This window comes from Amblyomma americanum, chromosome 5, assembly GCF_052857255.1.
Source record: "Amblyomma americanum isolate KBUSLIRL-KWMA chromosome 5, ASM5285725v1, whole genome shotgun sequence".
Classification (NCBI taxonomy): domain Eukaryota; kingdom Metazoa; phylum Arthropoda; class Arachnida; order Ixodida; family Ixodidae; genus Amblyomma; species Amblyomma americanum.
Window position 1 is genome coordinate 186,218,784 of NC_135501.1, and position 19,420 is coordinate 186,238,203.

At 45.5% G+C, this 19,420-nt stretch overlaps 1 protein-coding gene across 2 annotated transcripts in view; it reads left to right on the top strand.

The window, feature by feature from the left end:
- Positions 1-19,420, top strand: part of Vps13B (vacuolar protein sorting 13B) — an 86,098-nt gene that overhangs the window by 24,459 nt on the left and 42,219 nt on the right. For both annotated transcript variants that reach the window (XM_077666100.1, XM_077666099.1), the window contains exons 18-29: positions 580-794; positions 1,591-1,924; positions 4,439-4,553; positions 5,800-6,002; positions 7,049-7,361; positions 7,662-7,864; positions 8,634-8,893; positions 10,608-11,002; positions 14,295-14,512; positions 16,646-16,786; positions 17,986-18,202; positions 19,115-19,254. In XM_077666100.1, the coding sequence (XP_077522226.1) occupies positions 580-794; positions 1,591-1,924; positions 4,439-4,553; positions 5,800-6,002; positions 7,049-7,361; positions 7,662-7,864; positions 8,634-8,893; positions 10,608-11,002; positions 14,295-14,512; positions 16,646-16,786; positions 17,986-18,202; positions 19,115-19,254 (2,754 nt within the window). The remainder of the gene's footprint in view (positions 1-579; positions 795-1,590; positions 1,925-4,438; positions 4,554-5,799; positions 6,003-7,048; positions 7,362-7,661; positions 7,865-8,633; positions 8,894-10,607; positions 11,003-14,294; positions 14,513-16,645; positions 16,787-17,985; positions 18,203-19,114; positions 19,255-19,420) is intronic.

Here is a 19,420-nt window from a genome sequence, read left to right on the forward strand (position 1 = left end):
TGGAATGGCCTCGGATCTTCATTCAGTAGTCTGCCATTGAAAAAAAAGTCAAAATAGAACAATATAATTGGAATCCTTGGTTCTGTACGCAATAAATATTTTTCCTAATTGCTGTGGCCAACTAGTGGCATTGTTGGCTTTCAGTCAGATGAAGGCACAATGTTGGACACAAATGCCAGTAGTTGGCAGGTGCTTGTGAAGCAGTTAAAGGAGCCACGTCAAAATCTGCTACTTCATCATAAAACAAAAAAACCGCTTGTCTGTTTCCTGTTTTCAAAATTGACTGTTTCACCGTGAAATGGCCATGCAGTGTTGTGACAAAGCCATTTTAACAATTTCTTATGCACTCTGTGAAAACTATGAGGCACTTAGAATACATTTAACAGGCGTTAAAACAGCAGGGCTTTACAGCAGGCTGACTCACAAATTGATTTGGTGGCATGATAATGCAATGTGATGTGCCGTTATCCTGTGTTGCTCCTGGAGAAAGATGTACTCTACTGTGCTGTTAATGATGTGGATGTCATTTCGTGGTTGGCTGTTCTCCTCACATTTGCTTGCTCAAACTTGGCCATTCAGGGGAAAGGTTTCCGTGGTGCGTGAAGCTAAGTTCGTGGGCCGCATTCGAGGCTCATGCCCTGCACGTCCGCCACATGCTCAAGCCTGCCTCCCTGTCGTGCACGGTTGCACTGACCTCCAGCCACAGCCCAGAATCTCAGCACAAGCCTCCCCAGCTGGGCCTCTGCGTCCACGTTGATGTGGAGCCCTTCCACCTGAGCCTGTCCAAGAAGCAGGTAATGCTATTGCATCGCAGTTGCAACACGGGCGACTTGGTGTTTGAGCACTGTTGAAGCAGTGTAGAAACCACATACGAAGCACCATTTATTTTGTCTTTCCTCTTTCTTATCGACATTTTTTTGCACTGCTTACACCGTGCGTTACAGTTGCTCATTGTTGTAAATTTCTTTTGTGTTGTTCTTGACGCATTAGTTCTCTTTGTACAGTACTGCGTGTGTGAATGCAGCTGTAGTTTTTTGTTGAAACTCTTATGAGGGATGTTTTATAGCACTGAACTGTTTATCTGTTGCTTATGTTGCTGTTTCATTTTTTCTGTATGAACGTGTCTGTTGACTTGCACTAAGTCTAAAGATTGAACACATGAATGCCCCTCAGAAAAATGCTTTCTTCTGTTGGTGCTTTTTTTGTGCTCATGGGTACTTTGCAACTTCTGTGCAGTAGGCCGCCTTTAGTGCTGACAAGTGCTGAAAGTTGCTTCAGTGGCAACTGCATTCATGATATTTTCACCGTGGTAATTGCTGAGATTTGCGGGAAGCGAAACTCGAACCCATATTTTAGGCGCCTTTGTGCTTAGGACCAAGTGAGTGTGATGGGCAGGTGCAGAAGGGGCAGGATTGGAAAAGGCCCTCACCCTGCGGGATGCGTGATCGGTTGCTGCCATTTCATTTCGCTGCAGCTACAACTGCTGCTTGTGCGGTTATCTATACCGATGGTGCTGATTGTGACATGAACACTTGAGAGAGGCATCAGTTTTCATTCCTCTGATGCCCGTTCCCCTCGTTACTCTTTCAGCTGAATGAAATCAGACAGGTTCTGCTCCTTTTGGCAGCCATGCACAGCAATGCATCGAACACGATGGCCTGGTTTCACCAGCCAGGTCCCAACATTCCCGAGCCCATGGGCCTGAGAGCCCTCCACCGGCAGACCTCGGCACCGAAGGGCCTGGGCAGGAGCGTCAGCCTGAGTGAGTCGGGCGAGAAGAATGTCACGGCCCCTGTCATTGACACCGGTCCAATGCCCAAGTCTCCTCTTGAAGGCCCCAGTTTGACGCTGTGGCTACAGTGGACGCTGCCCAAGGTCGGAGTCAACCTTTTTGGCAAGAGCGGAGAGGATTCACTGGCTAGACGTGAGTCGGTGGCTGCTTGTATTGCTAGTCTTGACGCTTTACGCACATTGGGGCAAACAAATTTAGGGACATTTAAACAGCAGCACTCGTTCGTGGCAGAAAGATGAGGGTTGCTGAATGAAGGAAAGAGAATGGTGTCACTCATGTTCCAAAACTGCCACAAAGAAAGACAGGAACGTTGACCAAAGGTTGAGGATTAAAAAAGTCACAGATGATCAATGGTCAAGGGGGGGAGTATGCATTAGCACCTTTGTTCCGCCCTGACGATGGTAGGTGGTGTGATCTAGTCCATCAGTCACAGTGTGCCACGCCGTACCCCCTTGTGACTCTTCCCACCTCTGGACTCTGCTTGGCGACCACGCTTCCCCTTGTCACCTGTCACCTCCCACCCACTCGTCCTCTCTCCACTTTTACCCTTTTATCCCTCTTGCCCCTTCACTCTCTCCTATTTGCTTCCTCTTCCCCTAGGCTTCACACACAAGACACCAATGCCAGAAGCTTTTTCTGCTAATGAGGGTTTTAATGCTAATGTATTAAAAAAATTTCAGAAAATTTGAATAAAAATTTTAAAACGAAATATCTTGACATTTTTTACACCAACCTTTGGTCGGCGTTTCTTTCTTTTCTTGTGGCTTAATTTACCTCTCCCAACCAGACAAAATGTCACCAAAGCTTAAATTTTTGTTCCAGAACTAAACCTCAGAAAAATGGGCAGCTATCTTTAAAAGTGAAAATCTCCATTTTTACCTCATGCAGTGCAGTCAATCTCTTATATATCGTACTAAAAGAGGGAAATGAAACTTTTGTTTATAAATAATTGAATATACAAAGCATGGCAATTGGTAAGATTGTCTGTAATTTAGAAGCAAGAATACGTTTCACCAATGCTAATGACATCGCTCTTGTGTTGCTATGCAACTGGCCACTGCCTATCATAAAAGGTCTGATCCTGTTATCGGTACATTATAAATAGAATAGGTAATCTATCTTTAAAATTAAGGTGCAGTTGTTTTATGCTATGCCTTCAGCAGCGAACCGAGTGAAGCGCGCCAAGCGAGGACAGCCTCTAGCCTTCAGACAGCTAGGTTGGCTTCTCCGCATGACAGCGGTGTTGCGTGAAGATTAAGGTAGAGAGACTGGATGCCAGCCTGAAACACAAAGTTCACCTCCTCACCTTCCTTTTATATTCTATTAGTACTTTCAGCAGGTGTCCAAGGCTGTGCAGCCAATATGGCTCCGTGCACAGTTAGTTCTCGGGGCAGCGCCATTAGGAGAAAGGCCTCTTGCAGATGCCCAGTGCACCATTCGATATGTTGGATGTTCCGCTGAACTTGAGTTCGACAAATGCAAACTGTACTGCTATACTTTTGCATGGGATTTTCAAGGGGATTTTCTGATTGTTCGATGTAAACTGTAATTCGATATATCCGGAATATACTGTAAAATTGCCTTGGTAAAAAACAAAAAGCTTGGAGGGGACACTTAAGTTCCACATTAAGGGTATGTGCGATAGCGTTAATGGGTTAATTAATACCTATACAGTATATGCGGAATCGGCCATTCTCAACTTTACATTTATAGATCCTTGGCAGTCATCATACCACTCCTGGCGCAGTGGTGCAGCAGTTAAGTGACGTGTCACTGCCCTGTGATGGCAGGTGCTGCCATCGGTGGGGCTTTTGTGACGCAGGTTGCTCTTCCCGAACTGCCACTGCGGTCAGCTTGCTCACACTCCCGTGGGCAGGTTGTGATGGCGCCACAAAATCACGTGACCTAGGTGACCCACCTGGTTGCTTCTCCGGAGGTTTTTAGCTCACAACGCTGACGCTGTTGCCAGATTTTCTGCACAACGGAGCTTTAACGCTCTCACATTAAAACTGCTGCTCGTAAGGACACTCTATGAAACGGGCATGGAGCAGGGTCCACTGTTGTGTGCTCTCTCAGTTTGGATGCTTGATTTACTTTATTCTTGTGGCAGTCTGAGGAAGCAAAAATGCGAAAAGGGTTCATGTACTATCACGATAAAAAGAAATGCAAACATTGTGGCACCTACATGCTCGGCTGTTGGCGTTTATTTTTATCTTTTTATAAGAGTAGTCCAGGATACAACCATGGGCAACTCTAGCGTCTTTTTCTTACCACGCATCTGTACAAGCATGATGAAATGAAATTCAGACAGTGGAGCATGTAGGCACCGTGGTGTTCGCATTTCTTTTTATTGCACTCATACATGAGGATTGGTCAACCAATGGCCCAGTGTATTCGAAACAAATGAGCTTATTGAGCAGAGCTTCACACCTGAAGTACACAGTGCTAAACGAGCTTCCTTTTTGACCTGTGAAGAAAGAAAGCAATATTTTCTGAGAGGTTTGTTGCTAACTGGTGTTCATATTGGTTCCCATAGCGTTGTTGTCTCTGCTAGTTTTTGTAGCTGCTCTACATGGATTGCCAGTACTGCGGGTGTTTAGCTGCAGCTTATAAACTGTCAACGACTGTTCTTCCTGCCCGCATCAGATGTGTGGCTCCAGCTCGAGGCGGAGGATGTGACCGCTTCCCTGGACGTCCAGGAAGTGTACTCCAAAGTCAAGCTGAAGATGTCCTCCTTCAACATCAGCTGCTTCCAGAAAAGGTTTGTGTTGCATTTTTCTGGGGCATGCTTGGGCATCCGAACAGCGTGGCTGTGCTGGACAAGTGTTCAGGAACAGTATAATGACTAAAAAAACAAAAGCGGGAGTGAAAAAAAAACATCCAGACTTTTCTTCCTTGAGATGAAGATCAAACGATTGTGAAACGCATTTGGATCACCCTGCAGTCATGTGATCACCCTGTACATTCTCGTTGACAAGCATACTCATTGAACGGACCGCAGACCTCTGCAGCTGATAGTCGACAGTTTCAAAACCAAGGGAACCAAAAATCTGTTCAAATGAACGGAAATGCTTTTAATGCGCCCAGTATTGATAGAATCAAAATGTCCTAAGCAGACTAAATGTTCAATGTAAAGCAAGTGTCCAAATTAACAAGGTTTTACTGAATCGCATTCAGGGGCAAAGTCATTGAGTTTTCACTTGCGCTATATACTACACCAACAAGAACTAACAGATGTACTGCAAATTTTTAAACCTCTCTTGATACCGAAGTCAATTTAAAAAAAAAGAAAGGTGGCTTTGAAAACTAGTGTGATGCTGGAAATTGACGGTACTTGTCAGATTTGTGCCTATCGCACATCAGTTTGGCTGATTTTTTTTTTTTCAATTATATGGGAAAATTGATGCAATTGTTAGTCCGCTGTGTTTAACGGAATCCCTCAAGTGGGAGTAAATTTGTAAATAGGGCGCTGTTACTCATTAGCATCCACTTAATTGCAACCATATGGCTACAAAGAAAAGCTATGAATGGCTTGGGTGGATGCTAATGACTGTTTACTCCCTTGTTGACACTACTGTGCATTGCATTAGTATGTGCTTGTGGTGCCTTTAGTCACATGGTTTTTGAAAGCTAATTTTAATTGAAAGTGTGGCTGATTTACATTCATTTGCTTTCCTTTGCTGTTCTGCCCACCTCTCATGTATTTAACTGTGCGCACAATCAAGTAATTCACTATTTTAAAATACACGCACATTTCAAACACATCCTCCCAATTTTGTTTCTGTACGGGACTTCAAAGCTGCACCGTAACTATGGTCCTGTCTTCTGCTACTAGCCTTTTGCATTCAAATCTTGTTTTGACATTTGCTGATAGAAATCCTGCTGTATTTAAAAGCCTTCAAAATGGACTGAGAAACAGTTTTCAGTGTTTGCCATTGTCTCGAGTGTCACTTTCGGTGCAATCTCCTGTGCGATCTCCGTCTGTGTGCACATTTCTGTCACGTCAGCCCAGTCTCAACTTCAACCTGGGAGGCTGGCCCATACGAAGGCGTGGTGTTCAGCTGCACCGAGAAACTCAACCGTCAGACTGGTACCAGCAAGGTGATCGCCAGCTCGTCTTCCTTGAGCCAAAACAAGCAGGCCGACTTCCTGAACCTCACTTGGACATCCGCCCTCTGTGCCCACGTTCGCAGGAACATCCACAAGTCAAGTAAGACTCTGCTGTAGTGAACAGCAGTTGTTTTTGGGTGCAACCTCTTGTTACTCTGCAAAAGAAGTTTGATCAAGAAACAGTGAATTGGGATTGAAAAAAAATTGCATAGCACACAATATTGGATCTGTAGTGTGCATTGTTGTGCCATTTTCATTGATTTCTTATCTCATCACTGACTGGCTTGTTGCAAATGGTCGGTACACTATGATGCGTAAATGGGACGTCTTTTTTACCTTTCTTGCTTAATGCAAATGTCAAAAATTAGCCTTTTGGTCCTCGGTTTCAGTTTAAGATTTTATTTTATATACAGTGTAGACCGCTTAGCCTGCGATGTGGCTAGTGTGTTCTTGACAGCTGTTGCCATCTGTCGCATGTACCTGTCACTGACATGAACTGCACGTGCAAAGTAGGAGCTGGCGGTTTTCGTTTTCAACCAATAGAGCTGCAAAAGAAGAGGCGCGCGTGCGCAGAGTGGCCTTGTGAAAAAGGCGGATTAAGTGTCAGCAGTCATGGAAATTTACATGCTTTCGCCTTCCCATCGGATCGGCTGTCGATCACCGTGTAATTTTTTTCGTTTGTGTTTGTTTTGCGGAGTAAGCGGCAGCGTGCAACAGAAGCCCCCGGTGCCACACAGGAACGTGCACTTGCTGCTCCATGCACGATCACTGCGCGGATTTCAAAACCACACTATGACTGGCATTTCGCTTCGCGTGACCGCATGTTAAGCATTATGACTTTACATTGAGTCCTATGAGAGGCAGACTGGTGGCCTCTCCCGCTCCCGCACTGTAAGCGGTTGCGTTATGTTTTCCACTTTAATCGCATAGTCTGGAATTGTTCAGCAGTCTTTAAGGGCTAAATTTTAGGCAGTTTTATATGCAAATGAAGTGTTTCTGTTGCTTAAGTGGTTGTTGTTTGTTTGGCATTGTGAGTTATGCGAACACAATTAACAGAGCCTCAGCTACTGAATGTGGTCTGTATATAACAAAGTTGGAACTAGTCATGTGGCTCACAGGCATTTGACTTGCTTTCTTTGTATGTAGGAAAAGACTTCACACCTCTGACGGAGGCCGAGAAACAGACCCTCAAGCCACATTTTCTCAGCGAAGTGGACTTGAAGTTGGCTCCTCTGGACATAGTTCTGCACACCTGCGTTGCTGGCGTGGTGGCCGATATGGCCGTGCCTGTTCAAAGCCTTCTGGAACTTCTGTGGACGCCTTCAATTAGCGTTCCCTGCAAGAGCCAGGCCACCAAGCCAGCAGGCTGGGACCTGAACAGCCGAGCACTGCCTTTGGTTTACCTCTCTTCAGGAACTGTCCGCATATTCCTTCCGGTGGACGACATTGGATCTGAGAGGTGGGCTCCAAAGTGAGATCTGTGGCACGTTTAAGACTGCTTGTAGAGCTTGGACACACTGTTCCGCAGCTCGTAAGGTTGAGCATAACGAAACCTAAGCAAACTCCACAGCAACCCTAGAACTTTTCTGTCTCACAGTAATTATAACTGCAGTAATTGTAATACAGGTCTTCCAGTGATCTTGAACATAATAGGACCAATATATTCGCGCGATAGCACATTATACAAGCGTTTAGTCATGTGCGAGAAACCTTACAGAAATGGTGTTTGATGCGACTGTCTCGTAAACTGCTTGTGCAGGCTGTCGGGCAGTGGAGATGTCTGCCTGGTGCAGATCGGGGCAGCCTCCCTGAGCCCCCAAGTGGAGAACCCGCTGTGTCGCCGCGCTCTGCGTGAAGACCTGTACTCCTGGGCACAGGAGCAGGGGACGCTGAACGCCGTGGGCTCAGACCTGGAGGACCGGCAGTACCACATGCGACTGTCCTCTTTCTTCCTGTGCACGCGTGAGTCTTGAGAGGTTCAGAGGAAGGTGCTTCAGGTTGAGGAGACTACACAATCATGGTGTGTGATAATTGTTGCATGGGGAAGGGGAAAAATTTAAAAAGCCCATGTAATGAGATTTAGGCGCATAGTAACAAACGGCATCCAGATCTCCACTTCACTCACATCACATTATGTATACGTACCACAGACACTGTGGTGGTGATACGTAATGTCTGTGGTATTATCGCTTAGTAATTAAGGTGTGAGTGCGGGCTAGTTGGTGATGCATTGCAAGACGAAAAGCGCAAAAAAAAACGCACGGACGCAAAGAAAGACGAAGGACAAGCGCTTGTCCTTCATCTTTCTTTGCGTCCGTGTGTTTTTTTCGTGCTTTTCGTCTTACAATGTATTATCGCTTATTAAGGCAGAAACTTGGGCTAGTTGGAAAGCATTTGAAATCATTCTGCTAGTGCTTAGTGAACACACACAACAAAGAACACAAATACACAGGACAGACGCTAGAACACAAATACGCAGGCTAGCATCTGTCCTGTGTATTTGTGTTCTTTGTCTCGTGTGTTCACTAGGCGCTAGCAAAATGAGTATTATCGCTGTTTTTTCCTATCATTGTTTGTGCATTTATGTGCAAGTTTTACATCATTTCGACATGAGTAACCATGTAGCCTGAGCCACGCTTGCTTTTGCACCTCTAGATTCAAAGAAAAAAATTGATTTCGATGTTCTTGTGCATCAAGGGGTTTTTAGTGACATCTTTTTTCTTGAACCCAGTGAACTGGTGCGACCTGGTGAGTCAGAGTAGCAGGGATGAAGGCGCTGCCCTGGGACCTGGCAGTGGCCAACCGGTAACCACCCTGATGGGCGAAAACCCAGCCTTTGAGTGGAATCGGCAGCCACCTGGTGCACACGTGCTTGGCAGGGCCTCCAAGGCACCTGTGCCCTTGCACTTCGTCACATCCTGCTGTGACCTGCACGTCACTCTGGCCCCCGCCATGATCTTTCTGGAGAGCATGGCTGATGGAACCTCCCAGGTGAGCATCATGGAGGGATCAGAAATATCTGGGTTCGAATTTACACTAAATAAGTGTTTTTTTGTTTTTTTCAGGACAGTCGTTACTGTAGCACTAATTGCTTACAGATAGAGATACGAGTTTTTATGCTTACTGATGAGATTGTTCTGTTGCACTGTAGAAAAAAATATCATATTTAATTGGGAGCTACAGAAAGCCAATGACCATTTTACTGAAAGAATAGGCCTTACTTGGTATAGAGATAGGGATAGAAACACAGACATTTGTGACGTATGCCAGGGCCTACATAGTATTCGTGTTGAAAACTTTGAGATGTTTCTCTATATACCCCTTGACTCAACCGAGTTGTGCATGTGGATTATACAGTAGGCTTCCATGAAGACAGACTCAGTTAAGGCGGATAAGATAAACAGTGCGACACCATTTTGTTGGTTTCCTATTGAGTATTAAAAAAAAAAACATTTTAAGATGTACTATTTCACATGTCCTTTAATTCAGACAAACTTTTGCAGTGACTGCGAAACCTGGTGATCTCTCCCAACAGCGCTCGCATGGTGTCCATGCAGCACTGTCGAGGGAAGAAAAAAGGTGAAATGTATCCAGGACAGAAAATGCACCCCCCCATATAGCTTCCTCACACCTTCGCGCAAAAGTACGGAGAAGCTGATGATGATTTTTTATGGCGCAAGGGCACCTTTGGACAAAAAGTGTTATGGCACAAGATGTTTCGCTTTACTCAAGGTGGAGTCAAAGACCCGTTTCCCAAGCACTTCACCCATGATAAACCATGCACCAGGCCAGGGGAAAGCTTGTACCCATTGCATTGTCGGTGGGTACACGGTGGCACTGGGGATCAAACCTCGTAATTCCCACATGTGAGGCGGATGCTCAGACGACCAGGCCACCGCTACGGTAAAGTACAGAGAAGCTGTTTTGAGGGGCACGCTTTCTTGGGTCTTGGGGGGTATGGGGGGAGGTAAGTTTCCTTGCCAGTGTGGGTAAGGGACCTTCTTTCCTGCCTGCGTTTGGCATAAAGATCTCAGCATTGCGCACTCCTCACGTGCAGTGCCTTGCTTCCCACAGAATAAAAAGCGAATAGGCACCGAGTGCACCTGCTCGTTAACTTGGGGGCCATATTTTCAATTGATGCAGCGTTGCAACACTCATTATTGCAGAACAGAGTTTGGGCACTGTGCGCGCATTGCCTGTGGCAGATGGAAAGGCGTGTGGTGCACCTGCTCTTAGAGCTGGTAACGGCTTTGCTGGAAGGGTTAAAGTTAAGAGAGAGAAGCACGGCTACCCAGCTGTGTGTCTGAGGAGCACTCGAAGCCATAGGGAAAGTAAAAATCCAAAGAAAAAAAAAGTCAGATGCTGAAGAGAAAAAGAAAAAGAGACGGAGAAAAAGAAAACTAAGCCAATGCCGTTTAAAGCAGGATAAGGTAGGCTTGTTTGATGCCCTCAATGTACAGCTCACTTCATGCATAGTGCAATGATGCTCTACTTCCAAATGTCCTCTCACTGCAAGACCATTTTATCCATTGTTTTCATGTAGCACATATTTTGACACAGCATGCTCACTTTATCTTTTTTGGAGCACATCTGCTAAGATGAACTTCTGATAAAACAAATAAATTTTCATGGTCCCTTCATGTTCGTCGGAGTCTATTATACCTCACGCATATGGCGCACCTCATGCAAACTGTGCACCGTGTAGGAGGTCCTCGTGTGCGGCCACTCGGTGGAAGCCAGCATACCGCGGGACCTGCACTGTCACCTGAGTCTGGACCAGGTGGCCCTCGTGCACCGGATCTTCTCCCAGTATCTGGGCATCGTCAGCAAGCTGGCCGCGGCCACCACGCCCACGGGGAAGCACATCTTTCCCGCGCTGCGCCATGCACCTGAGTGTCGAGACAGTGGCCTGGGGAGCGAGCTGTCCGAGGCCGTGGAGTCTGTGCAAGCAGCGGGTGCTCTGAGCACAGGACTTGGCTTTGTGCCCTTTGACCTCCTGCTGACTGCATCGACGATCTCGCTGACACTTGGGCAGGTGGAAGCGGACAAGAGGAAGCAGTCGCATTCACCGCCAAGTTGCAGTGACGACGAAGACATTGGGTGAGCTTAATTTTTGGGCACACGGTGATCATTGTAGAGCTGTGTATTGCAGAGGATATTTATTTGTTTATTTATAGACTTTCCTGGCCCCAAAACTTTACAGAAAGTAGTATCAGGTTGTAAATAGCACAAAAAATTTGCAGAAATAGAACTAAGAAGTGGTGAATGTATCGTGGCATTGAAATGACGTTCATCAATAGCACACGCTGCAATGATGTACACACCTTGACCCAGAGTCATCAGTGAAAATGGGGCCTACCGTAGGAGTTGGCACCTGATGTACTCATAGGATTACTGGGGTAGTGAAAAATCTGGAGAACACGATCAAGCTATGACACTCTTGCCATAGGTGATGGTAGTAGTTGCAGTATGCTGTAAGTACCGTATTCACTTGTGTAATTTGTGCACTTTTTTTTTTTTAAATTAAGGCTTCAAAAACGGGGTGTGCAAATAACGCGGGGGTTTCATGAACACATGCTAAAAAACTCTACAAAGGTCTTGGCATGCAAAAAAAGTTGACTCCAAATGTAAGTAGATGCAACCCCCCCCCCCCCCCCCCCCCCCTTCCTTTTTGCCCCACGTTATTTTTAGCCACCAGTGTTGGCTGCAGTGGTAGCTCCACGTCTCCGTAAAGATGTGTGCACATTTCAAATTTAGCGCACATCGAGCGACTATTGATTTGTTAGCATTGCATATATTGAATCGTTCAGAAAGCAGGTGTTTCTCACTTCTCTAAGAGTAACTGTACAAGTTACAACTAGTTAAAGCTCAAAAATGTTCCCCTCAAAGGTGGTTCATTCAGCAATGCTCACTGAGCATTGCTGAGTGGTACTTCAGAAGAAATCTTTGGGGCAGTAATGCGCACTGCGAATCATTAAGTCTTGGTTACAGGCTTTTGAATGCAAACCTTGACTGTGCTGAGATTTTGAGCAGTGTGGAAAAGCCAGTGCTCTCATTTGTGTGTTTCTTTGTTGTCCTCATTTCATCGCATTGTTTTCACTTTGCATGATGAGTAATAGACTTGCCCACACTGAGATTTTAATTCGCTTGATTATCCACTCCTGCTTGAATTTCTAGAGGAACGCTTGCAGGTTTACTTCGCCCTTAACCATGCAGTTCAAGCTTTTGCAATAGATGGACAATGTGATTGTTTTTATGTTTTCTGCTTGTATTCTTCTTGCCTTTTGACACTGCAATAACTTAACTGGTTGTGATGTAATCTTTTGTTTGGAAAAAAAATGTTCTTGTATTCTGTAGTACTTACGATTTTAATTTCATTTAGTGCCCTGTTCACAATACTTCTGTTTTCTGCACGTAATGAAGGGTGCAATGTATTTTTTCAACGGCTTTCGTAGCTTAGATAGGCCTTGTCAGGCGTACATGAAACACCTTTTGCCTTGTCTTTCGTGGTAGAATACTCCTCTTTCAAGCTTTCTTGGTCATGATGTATACCTGCTTTCTACCAAAAATAAATTGAATTCTGAATTCTGAATTGTGGGCTTTACAGGTGCACATGGATATCATACTAACCTGCTGCCTTGGCTATGTGCGAAATGCAACCCAAAACGCAATAATATGCTAAAAGCTATGTGTGACTGAACTAACAATATGGAAGTTAGGTGGTAGACGCCGCACCAAGCCGGTCACCGTTCTCTGGTATCATCGCTCGAGCAATACTGGATTGCATGGCAGCAACACCTTACGGGGAAGTCTCAACTCAGCTAGTTATGCTTGCTTATCTTGTGTTATATTGTAGTGGGTTCGGACTTCGAGAATAAAGGGCCTGCACTCCTTCAAAAAGAAGTTCAAAATGGTACATTGTTACAGCAGCCGTGAGCAAAAATCACCAATGGCCATGAATGCGGGCTGCTGTGCAAATGAACTTGTTGCAGAGGCTGTCGTGGATGCCCATTCGAGCTCTTCAGGCTTCATTTTTAGCGCTTTGATGAAAAATGGTTTATTAAATGACGTGGATGCGCTGCTGAGTCTTTCAGGTGCTGTTGCTGGCTCGCAACAGCTGATTAAAAGAAGCTGAAAAGGGTGCCATGCATAGAAAGAGGCAGTCAAGAAACACTGCATTTAAATAGGATGCCATGGACCGCAACCCTGGTGCATTCTAGAGTAGAAAATTGGGTGGTGAACTTTGAATACTTTTAATGCGACAGGGTTAAGGGCACCATGCTACACAAAAGCCGGTATTGGCGTTGCTGTTGACATTGGCGTTCCGGTTGTGATGGAAAATTCTGGATTGGTCGAGAAGGTGGCTGTTACAAGAAGCACACCAGCGACACATTGGATCTTCAGCGATCAGAGCAACCGGGAGCAACGCGCCAAGCGCACGGGCCTTCAGCTGCCGTCTTCCTCCTCACCCTCATATAAACACAGGGCAGACGACAACCTGCATTACAGATGTTGCCTCTCAAGCTGCTACGCAGCATCACTGTGTTGCTAATAACTGCACAGGGCTTTATACGTCTGTCATCTGGTCTTTCGTATAATGATTGTGATTGTGAAGGAGGAAACAGTATTCATGTCTTTGTGGGCAAAAGGAACCATCGTCACGTCATACCCTTAAAGGTGGAGTTGAAGTATCGCCCCAGTTTTTTTTTTGTGAATTCCTTGTATGAAAGTTTGTTCTCAATCTAATCATGTCTACGCAACTGCGCCACAAAAACTTAAACCTAAAAATTTCTGTTGTGTGAAAAAAAATAAATCGAAGCATGTCATGCCCTGTAGCATACCTTTAAAATTGCAATGAACATTGAACCAATAATCTGCCGCTTTTTGTTGTCTGAAGGCTTCTTTCAAGGCTCAGGATAAAAATAAATTGTAGGAAAAAATGTTCTTGAGATATATCACTGAAATTTTGTGGGAATGGTCATAATATTATTAATAGTATGCGCAAAGATTTTCATTCAAATCCATTAGGAGATGTGATGACAACACCTACCTAGATGTCCCACAGGGCTTAGATTTGTTGATGGGAAGGCCACCTGGTCATGAAAACATGAAAAAATGAGCAGTGGCAACCTCTGTCTACTTTTGTGTTCACAACAGAGCTCTTGGATGGCAAGAATATGATACTGTGAATATGACGATTGGACATTAAGTTTCTCTTGGTTCTTGCCCACTGGAAGTAATAGTAATAGTAATAATAGTGTAAGTAATAGTAAGTAATAGTGTTGTCCTAGAACTGTCATGGTACATTCCCTTGGTGCACTCTCTTTGTACTTCCGGCCGATCTTCTGCGCTCGCTCACCAACACGCTCGCTCTTTCCTGTGCTTGTGGCAGGTACGACGCCTCCGAAGACTCAGACAGTCGCACTGGTGACGACCTTGGCACCACTTCCCAACAGACAGCACGGGGCAGTGGCAAGGTGGTGCCACTGGCTCGCCTCGTTGTGCTGCAGCCGCATGCGTTCCTGTCCTGCTCTTCCACAGAGCAGCGAGCTGAAATGTCGTGCTTTGACATTCAGGTCGGCGGTGTGCCCACGGGGTTCCGAGCAGCAGGTGAGCTTTATTTGCTCTGTCTTTCACCCCCTGTATTCCTTTGTTAAAGGGACTATGCAATGAATAAAAAGTCGCTTATAAATGTTTTCAATGCTTAGAAATGATGCTAAGAAGCATCCACACCAAGTATGTGTCTTCGGAACTGGGCCACAATTTATTATGAGTTTTTAAAAACCGTGTTTTTTAAAATTCGCGGGCCGATTGGTGTGCTCGTAGTGACCGATTTTGAAACTAAAATCGTGAAAAAAGACGTCACTATACCCATGACGTCGCCAGGCCACCACACGCTCTCATTCGCTGGAGCCACGACGTCACGGGCACACTTCCGGTAGCCGTGAAAATCGTCTGCTCGTGCCGCCGCGCGACCCTCTCGGGCAAGCGCGAGGCATTGCCTTCGCGCATATGGTTTCAATTTTCCTCTGCCGTCTCCTTCTGTCGGGAGTTCCGGAGCCACTCGCAGTGGCTCGCCGAGTTGCTACTGTCGTCACTGGCGTTCAGCTGGTACGGAATGAACGCATAGGGCTCGATGCCCATCGCGGCCGCAAGAGCGAGCAGTTGCGCCTCGAGGTCCGGGTTCATTACTGCTAACTACAACAGACGACAAGCAAAGAAACCCAACGCGCGCTGCAATCACGCTGCCGACGCTGCTGCTGTGGTGCTAGGAGCGAGAACCGGAAGTTGCAAAAGGAACATCAGTGGATGACATATTTATGGGCTGGGCCCAGTCCGAGAGCCGTTATCTTTATTTTTCTCTGGTGCCCCGTGTGTACGAGTTGAGGGGGAGAGGAGGAGCGTAATTTTTTATCGTCTATATCTTCGTTGTTATTGATGGTAGCTTAACAATTCTTGCGTTGGGGTGACGAGTGATGAAATGCCTATCTCTCGTCTGCTTTACGTAATCTCAGTTAATTTATTGCATAGTCTCTAAGCTTATTATTAAATTTGCCTTGCTTTATTTTCCTGCTTGGTTAGCATGTTTTTTCCTCTTGCGTGTTCTTTCTTGAGCACCCTGTTCCATATCCTTTTCTACAAACGTGTTCTTCATTTCCAGTCACAAGGTTCTTTTCTTACTGCATCAAACATTTTTGCATGATTGGTTTTTGTTTGCCTGTGTTGTGAATTGAATAGGCCATTCACTTGCATTGCAGTTAAATCCTTTATTTCTTTCTTGCATTTATTTACAGTTTCATTCACTTGCAGTCACTATATACCCACCATTTTGCGTTTATTTTGGCACTTCACTTTGCATTGTAGGTCATTGATTGCAGACATACTGTGTCTGTGTTTAAGGTCAAGGGATGTTTCATTGGAGGTTACTGGATTCTATCAATTTAGTAGTTTAACTATAACTATCTTGAGCAAAAATAGCAGTACGAAATTGTAATTGAAATAAACCACTGCCAGAAGAGGTGCATGAGAAAGCCCTGTTTGTTTGTTTGTTTGTTTGTTTGTTTGTTTGTTTGTTTGTTTATTTATCATCATACCCACAGCGCCATTGTCTGGCATTGCAGTGGGGGGTTTACAAAGAAAAACTAAACGAATACCACCACGTGCAGGTGGTTACAAAAAAAAAAAAGATGACATCCAGATAGAAAGAGCACGGAATTCTTGTACATAAAAAATAAACTGTCACAGCATGGAAGAAAATGAATCATTTGATAGTATGGACACTATTTCCTTGGGCAGCTTGTTCCGTTCCGAAATTGTTTTGGGGAAAAATGACATTTTAAAAAGGTCAGTCCGGCATCTGTATTCTTTACCTTTAAGTGAATGATCTATCCGTAAAGGCACATAATCAGGGTTGACTGTATATTTTTTTCTGTCAATTCCAGTTCTTGAATGAAATATATTATGAAACAAATGTATCACTGCTCTACTCTGGGCACAAAGTAGATGAGACTAATAGGAGCAGTTTGTTTAACATATTTGTTTCCACTGGACCCTTTTGAAATTTTAACCATTTTTCAGATGTATAATGTATTCAGCATGCTGTTCCTTTATGGACAGACTCTCTTTTGCCCTTGTGATGAAGAGCCATGGATGCGGGCTGTTGCAAGTAGAAGAGACAGCACTCAGTACCGCCCTCAGCCTTGTTACTGGCTAAGGACGATGCACCGTGAACTATCTCGGCAGGTCGATGCCTGTCGGAGCTTTCAAGCCCTGGCACCTTCATGGAGCCCTGGCTGGAGACGAGGCCTGGGGAGCCGCACCCCAAGACGGGCATTCCACCATCCCTGTTCACACTCTCTCTTCATGGCTTCCTCATGCCGCAGGGTACGACATACCACACCACAGCCCTCTTGGCCGACGAGGCGGGCTGATTTTTTGACTGCTCATCTTGTAACGTTGACTGTCTTCAAATGAAAACTGGTCACACTTTGGCTGTTCAAAGCTGTAACAGCTAAAACTGCTGACAACACTAACAACTCACTATGCTCACCAGTGCTCCTTGCAGCCAACCTTCCTAATAGCTTAATGCACTTTGGAACACTTTTTCCCTACGCACTATTTGTGTTGCAAATTTTTTTCTCTAAGCCTGTACTCAACCTCCTAGCGGATGTGGACAAGCCAGGCTCGTCATATGCTGACTGTCATTTCTTGCTGCTGATGAGTTCAGCTTGTCACGTGTTTTCTGGCACTTTGTTTCCAAAGCTCGTCCAAAGCATTTTTTGGCTTTCCCTACATATGGCAGTACATGTACTAAATTGCAATTTTGATACCAATTTTGCTATACCATTTAAAAAAAAAGAAGTGCCTGTTAGGGGATTAATGGTTTAAACTTTGATGGTATGCTTGAAGTGTACCTGTTTCCTGAAACTGTTACTTTTTTATTATTATTGCTGTACAGGTAGGTTGTTGTCAGTTGTAGTCAAGCCACAATCGTAGTGCTTGTAACTTACTTGTAGTTCGCCGTGTTATATATTGTGTTCCACTCCTGCTTGGGCCCAAAATGGCCCACAGTAGTGTGAAGTAAAAAAGAAATAGATGGCGGAGTTTGGATCGCTGCGATAAGCCTCCTTTGCAGTATGCCCTTTAGCCTTGGTTGTTTCGCTGCTCTAGTTTCTCTCGTCTTCCACTTGATTTTATTTCCTGTTTTCAGTCGACCTAAACCATTCCTGTGCATTTGTTTAGCGGTACCTTGGGAAGCCACTGATAATGCCTAGCGGCACCAGTGTAGCGAGAATGAATCTATGGCTGTGCCTTGCTCAGGGAGCATAGAAGGCTGGCCAAGCAACTGCCCTGCAGCCACTTTTTTCCAGGGTCCGTGCTCTCCAGAAGATGCTAGCCTTTAGCTCGCAGTATATTCCTCATTCTCTTTCAGTTGGCATGGCTACGGGGTTGTTAATTATCTTCCTTTATTATAATTTATTGTGCTCTTAGAGACTAATTATAATTAGCTCAGTTTGGCTTTGAGGGCAGGTATCATCAAAACACTTTTTCTTAGTGGTTTCCTGATGTCGTGTTTGCCTCAGTGACCCTGTGTGTGAAGATTGGCCGCCCACTGCGAGTGAACCTGAGCGCGTCCAAAGTGGACCAGGCCCTCCAGTTTGCAGAGACAGCTTCAAACCAGTGGTCGCAGATTCAGGGCTCCGCGGCCCGACCGCATCACGAGCCTCCAAAAACATCCGAGACGCAAGGTCCACGGGAGGAGGTTGTCGATGCTAATGCCACATCTTCCAGTGAATGGAGGTCAGTGGTATCGACGCTACTCTCCAGTTTACTTTCCTGGTTTAGTCTAGGGGTGTGCGAATATTCGAAATTTCAAATAGCTTGCAAATAGCATTTGCTATTCGATTTGTGCAACTGCTTTCGCCCAGCACAGCCCATCTGCTGTCTCTCGCGACATAGGGTAGTTTTGTAGTAGTGTTGAAATCTGGGTCAGTTGGTACATGTTCAGGAGTAAAACCAGTCAAAAGATGGAACACAGCGAAGAGACGAGGCACACGATGAGGCACGTGTGTGCCTCGTCTCTTCGCTGTCACGTCGTATGCCTGGTCTCTTTGCTGTCACTTCGTGTGCCTCGTGTCTTCGCTGTGTTTCGTCTTTTGACTGGTTTTACTCCTGAACGGGTAGTTTTGTTTTCGGGCCTCTGGTTTTGAGGGAGCATTTTCAGGCCCATCGCGTGGCTTGCAGCGCGGTGAAACCAGAAGGCGAGTGCTAAGCTGCCCACATCTCTTGTAAAGAAAGCTGCGCTTAGTGCTGCATCCTGCAGCCAGCGCACTATTTTCACATGTCACGAGGCAGCATGGAAGGGATGATCCCACTTGTATTGAAGCTGCCGCTCTTCATCAGTTTCATGAGCCACCTTGTTTCGTCTTGCCACCAGTGCACTGCACTGTGCCCCTACGAAAGGCAGCAGCTTCTACAGATTTGTGGGGTTTTGTGGGTTAACTTAAATGATTATATAGTTTCATAACTGCAAAGCAGCAAAATGCTCCCACTTGTTCAAGATTACCTTTTAGCGCATTGTTTTTATATGGTGAACATATCTTCCTGATTTTGATGGAGAGCTACCTAAATGAAAACTCAGTTCTGCCTACTGCAGCATACAGGCACTACTCCAGACGCTTTTTTTTGTGTGCGTGAAAATGTACTCTGCAGGCTGTCAACTAAGCTGGAGATGGACCAGGTCGTCCTGTCCCTCGACTTCCCGGCTCAGCACCACCACCACCACAGCTTCAAGATGGTGCTGGCCTTGGAGAGCCATGCCTCCGACTTGGAGCTGCTGTGCTCCCCTCAAGGTCTGTCGCAAGTTTTTCTTCCTTCTCACGGCATTCGAAATTTGAAGTTCTGTGATCAGTGCTAGCAATGAGGGAAATATATAACAAGGCACGCACCCTGCTCAGTCGTGGGATGCACTCTGGGGGATGCGCACACGCAGAAAACAATTGTTGAGTGAATTGGGTT